This window comes from Raphanus sativus, chromosome 8 (genome assembly GCF_000801105.2).
Source record: "Raphanus sativus cultivar WK10039 chromosome 8, ASM80110v3, whole genome shotgun sequence".
Taxonomy (NCBI): domain Eukaryota; kingdom Viridiplantae; phylum Streptophyta; class Magnoliopsida; order Brassicales; family Brassicaceae; genus Raphanus; species Raphanus sativus.
The window spans coordinates 23,646,340-23,657,747 of NC_079518.1; the positions used below are offsets into that span (position 1 = coordinate 23,646,340).

The following is an 11,408-nucleotide window of genomic DNA, read 5'->3' on the forward strand; positions in this document are numbered from 1 at the left end:
GGGTCATAATCTAGTTACAATTAATCATGCCAAGCAGGGGAGGATGTAGAGATATGAATGTTATGGGCGGCTATTTATCAAAATTGTTTTCAGAATTATTTATGTATAATAACTGAAAGTAATGAGGAACACTATCAAAATGTTACATGGAGTTTTTAAAAACCATCAAGAGGCATCTCACATCTGCCCCACCCTTGGACCATGTGGCTCCACCACTGATGCCAAGCTGCTATGTAGTAACAGAAACAGCCCAAAACTTCCTCATTATGTTTGTCTACTTGCTTCAACCACAAGATCTCTAGATTGTTGAAAAGGAAGATTCTACGCACTTTAGCAGCTGGGTCAGACTGAATAAGCAAACTATTCAGACGCAAAAGTGAAGGGTGTGAGATCAAAAAGAAGCTTTTCCTTAATTCGCCGGTTTCAATTAATTTCGTTAGTATAGACCCGGACCGTACCGAACCAAACGTATTCCTTGATCGGTTCCGGTTCGAGTGGATCCTGGTTAAACGTCCTAGGCTTAAATTGGATTTAGAAGAAAGAAGAAGAAGAAGAACTCTGAGAGAGAGAGAGTAGTAATGGTACGAGGAGGTTCATCATCGAAGAAAGGAGGATCCGGAGGAGGAGACAAAGACGATCCAGAGTCAAAACAGAGAAAGAGACTAAAAACCCTAGCTCTCGACAACAAACTCCTCTCCTCCTCTCCTTCCCGATGCCTCTCCTCTCTCAAACCATCGAAGCAAGTCCTGAAACACCACGGCACCGACATCATCCGCAAGTCTCAGCGCAAGAACCGCTTCCTCTTCTCCTTCCCCGGTCTCCTCGCTCCCATCTCTGCCGCCACCATCGGCGATCTCGATCGTCTCTCCACCAAGAACCCCGTCCTCTACCTCAACTTCCCCCAGGTCAGATCTTATGATAGGTCTCAAAGACTTAAAAACAAAAACACAAAAGCTTACTGCAATTTTCTCTTCATGTCTCATTCCAAATACATCGATGTATATAAATACAGAGGAAGACAAAGTAACTACCCCACTAACACACGTTCCTAGTGGAGAGCAACCCTAATGCACTAAACCAATATTGGTTTACTTTGGTTATTAACCGGTTGACTCTCATCAATACTCCACCCTCTAAAGAACCTTGTCCTCAAGGTTCAACACAACATCCAAATCTTTACATGTTATGTTTCTTGTCCACAGCAACATATGACTGTGTGCGCTCTTCTTATCACGTAGTGGTGGTGGTCTACCAAGGGCTGCTTCCTCTTTGACGATACATATCTCGCCGTCACCGTTACGTCCACGATCAAACGGATGTTTTCCATGAGTACCAAATGAAACATGTCGTGGAAGGAGCTGCAAATAACTAAATCCAGATACATGCTTGGAAGAGTTTGACCAGCTACACTTTCCTGAATTTTTTGCCAGAACAGTGTGATGGTGATGCTTGACGGGAACAGTTTGATCTTGTCCTTGTTTCCGTGGTGAAGTTGCTGAACGCTTGAGTGATGAACGTTTGAGTGATGAAGTCACCAATGTCAGAGATTCGCTTTGAACCAGTCGAGTTGGTTTTTTCTCCGTCATCCTCTCCGTCTTCCACGTCGTCATCTTCTTACGCCACATTGCTGCCTGATCCTCCCATTCTTGAGCCATCTTCTTCAGCTCATCACGAAAAGCTACAAACTCCTTCTTCAGGACTGCTAGCAAAACCACCATTGATGGATCACAAGAAAGAGCATAACACTCTTGATTCATGGTTGGTAGAGTGCGGTTTTGATACCACGAGTGTGGTCCGGATCAAAACCAAAATTTGCTTTGATGCCAATGAAGGCCCCTCTTCAAAGCTAAGAGATTTGCTCTGATACCAATTGATAGGTCTCAAAGACTTAAAAACAAAAACACAAAAGCTTACTGCAATTTTCTCTTCATGTCTCATTCCAAATACATCGATGTATATAAATACAGAGGAAGACAAAGTAACTACCCCACTAACACACGTTCCTAGTGGAGAGCAACCCTAATGCACTAAACCAATATTGGTTTACTTTGGTTATTAACCGGTTGACTCTCATCATCTTACCCTAATTAGCTCAATGTTGTCGCATTACCACTGATCTTTGGAAGTTTATTTGGTTCGTTTAGGGTCGGATGAAGCTTTTTGGAACGATTCTTTATCCGAAGAACAGATACTTGACTCTCCAGTTCTCTAGAGGTGGCAAAAACGTCTTGTGCGATGACTATTTTGATAACATGGTCAGTCTCTTCTGCTTTGAACCTTCATTGTCCTATCTTTGAATCTTGAAGCGTTTTGGTTTAATATTGTATACAGATTGTGTTCTCTGAGTCATGGTGGATTGGGACTAAAGAGGAGAACCCTGAAGAAGCTCGTCTTGATTTCCCTAAAGAACTCTCTCAGGTTCGTTACATTTGCATTTTCTCATTCTCTGCTTTTGCCTCCTTAAGAGAAACTCTCTTTGGTTGGTTTCAGGTAGAGAAAACTGAAGAGTTTGATTTTCGAGGCGGTGCAGGAGCAGCAGCAGCTTCGGTCAAGACGACTCCTGAAACTGGTAGCCAACAACCGACGGAGACAGAGACAGACTCGCCTGAAGTTGTAATGGAGGAGATTTTGTCTGATGATGATGGAGAGTTTATGGACGATAAGATTCAAGTCACACCAGTTCAAGTGACTCCTGTTCGTCACTCTCAGAGAAATTCTGGCAAGAAGTTCAAGTAATGATCATTTCTACTTCTCACTTAAGCATAACATACTCTCTATAGCCAGTGATTATGTGCAGTTGACTTTGATGAGTTACTAGGGTTTTTCTCCGGGGAATCACTTGCTGTTCATTTGATTTGGTTACTATGCTTTTCTAGTTTCCTGATTTACCATTGATTCTATCATTTGTTGTTTATACATTTCCCTCTGTGTTTCATTCTCCATTCTAACATCTTTAGTTTATGTGTTATCGTTGATTCATCATTTGTTGTTTATTTTATATATATGTGACTTCTGTGCTTCATACTCCACAGCTTTGCAGAAACTTCTCCAGAAAACTCCTCAGGTCAAAGTGAAGGCAATACATCTGATGAAGGAGATGAGAAGCCACTGTTGGAATCTGATTCTCCAACAAGAGTGCTTGAGGAACCTCAAGCTGATATTACCACTGCATCAACAGGCCAGTTACCTACCGAACTTCCGGCCAAAAAGGAAAAATCAAACAGCAAAGACGGTAAGCTCGTTCAAGCTACGGTAGCCAATCTATTCAAGAAAGCAGAGCAGAAAACAGTTGGAACTTCGAAGGCCAAATCATCCTCAAAGACCGCCCAGAAGAAATAGAGGTCTGTTGTTTCTTTTGCTGTGAGAATGAACTGTTTTCTAGCTCTTTCAGTTATGTTCTGTAAGAGGAATGAGATATTAATTTACTACAAGACCGATGATTATGTTTCAGAAATAATAGGATGTGTTCACCAAGCTTATTAATAGTATGTGTTCCCCGAGTTATGTGTAAAGCATGTTTGTTCAATTTGATACAAGAGTCTCTCATCTATCTATACGAATGACCAAGGCACTACTCCTTTTTATCATTGTTTTTTCATCTCAACAGATCCATCTCATTGAGCTTTCAAAAAAAAAAAAACTAAGAGGATCCTTGCAGAAACTTGTCCACTCTATGATTGGTTTCAGATGAGAGAAACTTCATGCAGATAGGAGGTTCAACTCCAGCTATAGCGAGCACAGAGCTTGGCAAAGTCCAGATACCATCTCCACATATCAAACCCGAAGCCACCGCTGTTGCAAAAGCTTCAGCCTTTGGTGCATCTAGTCTCTCCCACACAAACAAAATCAAACTCCCCACACACATGTCGATCGCAAAGTAAGGCCCTAAGAAAAACGGTATAGCCATTGCCATGGGAAGAGGAACAAACCTTCCCCATCTGTTCCCAAGACCATCTTTCACTACGTTTATCAGTATGGCAAACCCGAAAAACGCGTAGCACAGCACAAGACAGTCGCTTGGTAGAGACGAAACACCTTCAACACCAAGTTTCGCCATGCTTCTGTAAACTGTAGCAAACGGTGCAGGGTACTTGCTGTTTGGGAGGCCGAGATCATCAAAGGCCTTGTAGAAAAGCCAGAACACACAGGGAGAAACCACACACCCCATTGCTGTTCCAATCACTTGGCTCACAAACATGGCCCTTGGAGATGACAACGTTAGGTAACCTGTCTTGAAATCTTGCGTCAGGTCTGAAGCTGTGGAAACTATGTTCATCATGACTCCACAAGCCGCTAACCCTGCAAGAACACCTCCATGTTCCGAACCAGCCCATGCTCCGATTGTGAATATGGCGAGTTTTCCGTAGGTTGATGCTAGTGACCAATCCGTGAGCCCAGCTCCATAAGCATTGCAGAAGGCTAAGACTGGGGCAAAGACATAGATGACCAGAATGTAGTACCATCTCAGCTGATCGAACATTTGAGGTAGTACAGCTATAGATACTGCAGCTATAAGCACATACCCTCCACCAGCAAACCATGAAGGAATCTGATCTTTAAGGAAGAATCTTGTTCTACGTTGGTCATCATAAGATATCTTTGGTGTCAATGGAGAAGCAGGGGGCTCTTCTTCCCGTGAAAGAGAGGTTCTACAACTAGCTTCACCTCGGATCTGCTTGAATAGTCCTGAAAGGGTTCGGCTCAACACTTTGCAAAAGTTGTATACACCATCCCCTAGAATCATAGCAACAGCTATGAACACCTGAGGAAGAGAAGTAGGTAGGCTTGTTACAGCAGAAGAGGCACATATAAAACAGTGAGTATCTTTTTTTACCTTGTAAGCTTGGAGACCGTTCATGCTGCTAGAGTCAACATCAGAAGGGAACCAATCTCCCTTTCTAGTTTCAATGAGAGGCCACATTAGTCCCCAAGAGAGAATCCCACCCAAAAGGAGAGATATGTTGATTATGTATGGGCATATCATACCAACACCTACATATGTTGCTGAAAAATCAAAGTAGAACCTGTTCCAGATAATAAAACCATCTTATGAGCCAAAGACAAGACAAGACAAGAAGCCAGTTCATGAGCCAAAGACAATGAATCAGTTAATATCGTAATGCTTACTTGTATTGGTATGCTCTGAGTCCAAAGGTAGGGAAACTGTGAAACCCACAGTTTTCTCCTGCAGTAAAGAACCATTGGAAGAAACCCCACAAGAAGCTCAAGGAGAAGAACTTCCCCAACACTCTCACCTGTTCCCTGATTACACAGAGCACAAGTCAATAAGCAGAGAACTCAAAAAAAAAAAAAGAGTTAGTAAGCAAGATGTAAGTCTCATACTTGGCCAGCTTTGCTCCTTGAGGAGTATGAAAGCTGTTGATAAGATGAGCAGTTGCAGTGCCACTTGGGTATGTTAGTTTGAAGTCTATTATCATTATCTACAAAAAAAAAAAAACATTGCAACTGTGTAAGATTCCACCAGCTGTTTAATGTCTCTCTTTGGTTAAGTGAAACCAAACAAACCTTTCGAAGAGGGACAACAGAGAAGAGGCCAAGAAAGCTGACAACAAAGAGAAAAGCTATGATCCAACCCAAAGAAGGGTCCTTAACGCCACGAGCAGCATCTCCTGAATGGTTAGCTATTCGTTCGCTCATTGCAAATAAGTAAGTCCCAAACCCTCCTGTTGCAATTTTATTTAATTAACAAAGCAGATATTAAGGATAAGTGAATAACGTGTGATTAAGACCTCAAAGATTTTGTCTTTTTATGAAAAAGTCAGAAATCAAGAAATGAACACAAATCTTCATTCAAAAGTTTTGAGATTTTTTTGTTTGTATTACCGCTAAAGGCAATGCCTGAGGAAGCAACAACACAAGTCTGAATAACTGTGTTCTCTTGTCTTGTAAAGGGTTGTTTCAAAAGACCAGATTTATGAAGCATCTTGGTCCATGTCTTGACGAAGAAGAATCCGAGAAGACCAGCAGAGACGTTAAGAGAAGGGATGATCCCTGTTGTGAGGTTAAGCTTCATCACAATGAAGCTAAACAAGATGCTTAACGCAAAGCTAACCACAAAAGCTCTAACCGTTAACTGCTTCGTCCAAGAAGGAACCTCTCTGCTCTCGAATATTCCCTCCACAGATTCTTCTCCTTCATCATCTTCTTCTCTTTGGTTTTGTCTAGCATTCTTGTTCCTCTCTGTTTCAGGACTAAACCGAGTTTCTTGCAACTCATGTTCCTCAGTCACGCGATCTCTGTCAGGAGTTAAATCTCCTTTTCTCATCGTTTTGTCTTAATCTCTCTCTGTTTCTTTAGATCTGCAGAGATGAGAGAGATGGTGTAAAAGAAGAATTAATATTGTAATAAAGACAAAAGAAGATTTTTCAGCCTAGTAGTCAACTAAAACTAAAGGACTTTGTTGTCTCTCTCATCAGATTAGTTTAACTACTTTTCTACTTGAGACTCTTTGTTGTCCACAGTCTGTAAATTATCTTTTGTTGGTGACTCATCATTTCTTAGTAATTTGGTTGTCCATTGCCATTGGCTAAACTACTTAATCAGTATTAATAAAATAATTAAATTGTTGTTTCTTGCAGGTTTAGGGAAGATCAAAGGTCCAAATATGGTTTTAATTACTTAATAATGTTTTTCAATTAGAAGTTCCCATCGACTATTTTTTGTTTGAGATCATGTTTTAGTTATGTGCATGCAACTAAGTGAAACCAAAAGTCTATTTCCTTATCAAACACATATTTATTCAACAGTATTAATTAAGTAAAATAGGATCATTAATATAAATTGATTATTTTGGTATATACTAATTTTGTACCTATAAAGATGATCTTTCAATAATATTGCAAAATTGATTATTTGTATCATAATCAATAATAAAAGGACAAAAATTAGTTGCTTGATTAGTCGAAAAAAAAAGGACAAAAATTATAAAGATTCTTTCATTATATGGTACAAGAAAAAAAAAAGATGCTGCTTGATTAATCACGATACAACAAATCATGTTTTATTGTGTTAATTATGATAAATCAACCATGTATAAGCTTTAATTAAGCACAAGCAGGTCTTACTTTGCAAATCTCAACATGGAAGCCTGAATCCATTAGAAGCAGAAGCCAAGCACGTTGCTGTTCTGATAACCTATCTTTCTCTGATTTTACTTCCACAAGCTTAGCTTCACCTTCATAACCATTCTCCTTGAACCGCCACAGAAGCAGATCAGGCATTCCACTGCACCAGCTCCTGTAGTCTTGAGCTAGATATCGGCAAAGCGATGCTACACACTTGCCTCCAACACAAGCCACCGCTGCTCTCAGTTCCTCTAACGAAAACCGCTCCCACGCCACTCCTCTGCACGCTGTTCCACGGTGTGTTTCATATGAGATGATGAGTATCTCTTCAGCCATTCCGTTTGCAACTTTCTCGAGCTGTGACTCTATTGCTTCCTTCCTGGTTAGATAGAAGGATTCAGTATCTAAGTCCAGTGGAGCAGTCTGCACAAAAAGAAACAAAGATGAGAACATTTGTTTTCTTTTCTTTTTTCGTATAAATGAGACAACTCGTGAGCTTTATTAACCTGGAACCGGGTTTGGAAGACACCAGGGACGTCAGAAAACAGAATGTCCCACATGAGAAGCCCAAAAATGGTTAACCAGATGCTATTCTCTGTATGCATCCCCTGCCATCCTCCTCCTTCTCCATTGTAATACTGCAATGCGAGCTTCTCAACTCCGCACTGCTCTCCGTCTTCTCCATAAAACCTGTTTTTCATGCCAACTTCACAGTTCAGTGATCTCCCTTGAATGGTGACCTCAGGGATCTTGTTGTCGTTGAGATTTGGGAAGGTGGGGGGTTTCCAGCGTCTTGGAGGTTTTGCTAGACGAAGAATGCGTCTTTGCAAACCTATTCTTGAACCAGCACGCACCCAAGGATCCAATAGTCCTTGTTCTGCTACTGAAAGACTCTCGTTTGGACGTCCCATGTGCTCCAAATCTGTTGATAACCTGACTGTCCAGTATCCTCGTCTCCCGTCACAGCTGAAGCAACTAAGCAGCCGTCTCAGTAGATGAACTGCTTGGTTATACCTGAAACCAGAGAGAAGAGTGTCAACAAGCAAAGAAAAAGACAAAGATCATCTGAACAAGTTACAAAGACGAGATGTTTTGTTTCACATGCCTCTTTTGGTTCTCAAGAAAGGAGACTCCTAAAAGAACCATCTTTGAGTAAACCCATGGAGCTGTAAAGCAATTAAAAGCTGCTAGGAGAGCAGGTTCTGAAGATGAACTAGTTATGCGGGTCTCAGCAATCCTGATGCAGTTCAACACTGTCCCAGAATCCTCACTGTCAAGAGACTCATCCATCAACTGAGCCACTTCAATGGCCTGTAATTGAAGCTTTGAGAGACTGTATAGACAAACAAGCCCTTTTTGGCAATATGGACAAGTAAAAACACCTCTTCATATGCTAATAGCTTAGTCCGGTCTGAAAATATCTGCTCTGAGTCAATGCACTTGTAAGTTGGATATTTGATAATACCAAGATCCAGCAGAACAAAAGAGGATAGATCTTGCTCCCCGTTGAGAAAGAAAAGTCTCTGCAACATACAAACCAAATTAATTTCGTCTCATCTTTAATTAAAGTAGGCTAGTTTCTGCAAGGAGAAGAGTTCACCTCAACACGCCATATGAGAGTTTCTGCTGTACTGGATATCTTAGCACATAGTCCTGTTCTTTCCAGAATCATTGTTCCTATATTCATCCTAAAAGTAAAAACAAAACAACTCAACCTCCAACATGGTTTTAAGAAACCTAATTACAAAGAAAAACAAACTAACCTCGTTCCATCATTGTAATAAGAACAAAGTGAATTTATAAGGTCTCTCTTTCTTGAACTGCGGCTGTTCACCTGGAACACCAAGAAAGCGCACCAATAAGAGAACCACAAATACTTCCAATTAACAGAGCAAACACCTTTAAGAAGTTTGGACCAACCTTGTTTACAGATAAGATATCACGCAGTTCAGTGACGTTAAGCAACTCTGTGATCTCCTTCATCATTTGGTAACTTAGATCATTTGCGTCTTCCACTGAAGTCATGAATCCCCTAACTGAACATCACAGAGACATTAGCTTCTTTTAACAGATGCTCAGAATAGATCAGAAACTAGAAAACGTTATTGTGTGTGAACGTGTTCCATGGTATAATAGTTACCTGTTAGATCTTTCAGAGCTTGAAGAGAATCAGATACCTCAGGGTATGAAATATTTGATAGCCTGAACCAAGGTACTGAACATTTCACAAAAGCATCATAAGGTGCATAAGAACTGTAACTACCTTCAGTAAAGAAGCAAGTTCCAATTAAACAAACACTACAAGTCTACAACTGAGACCACATAACTTTCTAGAAGACCTAGCATTATTCTAATCTACTCTATAAAAATAGTCACCGAATGTTTATTCGAAAAGGTAGATAACAAAGTGTCAGAAACTAATCAAGCCATATAAATAGGAAAAAAAAGGAAAACAGAACTCATTAAGGTTACTTCACTGCAGTTTTGTCTAGTAACATTACAACACACCTTTTCGTGTGTAAAGACGGATGAAAAGTCTCTGGCTATCTTCTGAAAGAGATGGGAAGGATTCTGTAAACCAAAATGAGAAACAAGAGTATAGAAAAAAAGAAGAAGTTAATCAATCATTCAAGCAACATCATATAAGGAAACTGACTAAAATTTGAATACCCAAGAATGCCTTTTCATCGTCTGTAAATAGGTGAGAGCAGCTTCTGAGAACCTCTTGTACCAACACGTTGAAGTTCAATTGGTATCTCGTCGTTTTAGGAGGAAACTGCATCTGATGCTCAACAACCTGAAGAAATTTCTCCCACAGAAGCTTAAAATCTTCACCAGCAGATTCACTTTCTTTCCAACCATCAGATGTCATCTTGTGACAAACAACTTTAATAGGAACAGCTTCAGAAGAATTCTTAGGAACAGAAGTTATTGTTCCCTGCAAAAAAAACATGTACATATACATCTTAACATTTCAGCTTACATCAAAGCAAGCACAACAAACAAGTAGCCACTAACCTCAAACTTAAGGTCATACTCGTCGATAAGCGGGGACAAGCACTGGGAAACATCTTTGGGTAGATACCCAAGCATCTCAGACAACTCGGACTCTGCATAAAGAACCTAGCAAGAAAGCAAAAAAAAAAACAAAAAAATCATATGCTTTACTCAATACATAAAAGACCAGAATTAAAGACAAAAAGGGTTTTAAACCTTAATAGCGTTGGGATCCTTGATGTTCTGAGGGTGTCTCAAAAGAGAGATCTTTGCCCCAGTTTCTAAAACCTGAACATCACTAAACTTCCTACCAACTATAAAGGTATGAATAGCTTCATCACCACCATTGGCTTCATCTAAAGCAGCCACAGTTTTCGAAACCTCCTCACTACATGAGCCATCATCATAATCAAGATTGCAGTCGAGTATTGATTGCTGCTGGTGGTGGTGCTGGGTATGGATGAAAAGAGTATCTTCAGATTGTTTCGAACCTGACCACTGAAGAAGAGTGGTCTGAGTTAATCTCCGTTTCTTCTTCTTCCTTCTTGATAGACTCAAATCATCTGTGGACAAAGTGATTTCAGAATCGCTAAGCAACGAAGAAGATGAGCAAAAGACAGAAGCTTTCTTAGTTGATAACACACCAGAGAATGTGCTCGAGTCATTGCCGGAGTCGTTGACATCGAGATTCAACGAGTTCTAAAAAAAGGGCAAAGTTTCGGAATTAAAGGTGTTAACTTTTTAAGGGAATTAAAAAAAAAATTGAGGGGGAAGATAGATGGATACCGGAGTAGGAACGGAGAGAAGATTCTGGCGGTTGGGGAGTGATCGGCGGCGTTTTCCGATCAACCGAAGCAAGCTCTCATGTCCGGTTAGCATTTCCCGCCCTACCCACGCCGACGCGGGAAATCTTTTAGATTCTGGCTGTGTGTCCTTTCGTTTTTGACATTTTTTGTGTATTCTTGTCGGAAAAAGAAAAGCTGATGACGTTTCAGTCTCGCAAGAGAACAGCAAGCGTGATAAAATTAATTTTGCAAAACGGCACGGTGTGTAGAAAAAGGGAAACGTCCCACATCGGAACTTAATGTCAAGGTGATTGGTTTCGCTTCCGTATAAAAAGAAGGGCCTTGCGTTGGTTAACAATTATCTTTGCGCTTGGGGCAATGACGCAGCTAATGAGGTACTAACCGAGGCGCGTCTATTGCTGGTTGAAAACTATTTCCAAACCCCCTCCTGGGCCTAAGCTTGTCTTGGGCCTTCGAGAATTTCTGGAAGGGCTCCCTTCGGGGTAAAGCCCTACAATAATTCAGTTTAATGTTTTTAAGC

General features: G+C 40.6%; 4 protein-coding genes and 1 non-coding gene across 7 annotated transcripts; 2 read left to right on the plus strand and 3 right to left on the minus strand.

Annotated features, from left to right (window-relative positions):
• Positions 1-535: 535 nt before the first annotated feature.
• Positions 536-3,504, plus strand: LOC108822795 (DNA-binding protein RHL1). 2 transcript variants are annotated; one of them, XM_018595957.2, is made up of 5 exons: positions 538-905; positions 2,145-2,255; positions 2,332-2,418; positions 2,491-2,732; positions 3,033-3,504. In XM_018595957.2, the coding sequence occupies exons 1-5, from the start codon at positions 579-581 to the stop codon at positions 3,337-3,339; spliced, it is 1,074 nt and encodes a 357-aa protein (XP_018451459.2). In that variant the 5' UTR covers positions 538-578; the 3' UTR covers positions 3,340-3,504. The 2 variants fall into 2 exon arrangements, with proteins under 2 accessions (XP_056848185.1, XP_018451459.2); XM_056992205.1 differs by having other exon boundaries at positions 536-905; positions 2,332-2,732.
• LOC108822794 (probable metal-nicotianamine transporter YSL8) lies at positions 3,467-6,458 on the minus strand. Its single transcript, XM_018595956.2, has 6 exons — positions 5,845-6,458; positions 5,527-5,684; positions 5,344-5,441; positions 5,128-5,262; positions 4,835-5,024; positions 3,467-4,762 (listed from the first exon to the last, which is right to left on the minus strand). The coding sequence occupies exons 1-6, from the start codon at positions 6,284-6,286 to the stop codon at positions 3,641-3,643; spliced, it is 2,145 nt and encodes a 714-aa protein (XP_018451458.2). The 5' UTR covers positions 6,287-6,458; the 3' UTR covers positions 3,467-3,640.
• Positions 6,459-6,940: 482 nt separating this feature from the next.
• On the minus strand, positions 6,941-11,048 carry LOC130498659 (fanconi-associated nuclease 1 homolog). 2 transcript variants are annotated; one of them, XM_056992204.1, is made up of 14 exons: positions 10,869-11,046; positions 10,727-10,781; positions 10,299-10,645; positions 10,104-10,208; positions 9,756-10,023; positions 9,594-9,656; positions 9,226-9,300; positions 9,006-9,121; positions 8,849-8,919; positions 8,686-8,773; positions 8,468-8,608; positions 8,191-8,396; positions 7,592-8,099; positions 6,941-7,508 (listed from the first exon to the last, which is right to left on the minus strand). In XM_056992204.1, exons 1-14 carry the CDS (start codon positions 10,959-10,961, stop codon positions 7,065-7,067), a joined length of 2,580 nt encoding a protein of 859 aa, XP_056848184.1. In that variant the 5' UTR covers positions 10,962-11,046; the 3' UTR covers positions 6,941-7,064. The 2 variants fall into 2 exon arrangements, with proteins under 2 accessions (XP_056848184.1, XP_056848183.1); XM_056992203.1 differs by having other exon boundaries at positions 10,299-10,781; positions 10,869-11,048.
• A 179-nt stretch (positions 11,049-11,227) lies between these two features.
• LOC130499308 (U4 spliceosomal RNA) lies at positions 11,228-11,378 on the plus strand. The gene has a single exon (XR_008938187.1). It is a non-coding gene; the product is annotated as a U4 spliceosomal RNA (small nuclear RNA).
• On the minus strand, positions 11,243-11,385 carry LOC130499094 (uncharacterized; the record flags this gene model as incomplete). The annotated part of the gene is made up of 1 exon (XM_056992996.1): positions 11,243-11,385. A coding segment is annotated over one exon (105 nt), but the record flags the coding sequence as incomplete, so codon positions are not given.
• Between the last annotated feature and the right edge of the window lie 23 nt (positions 11,386-11,408).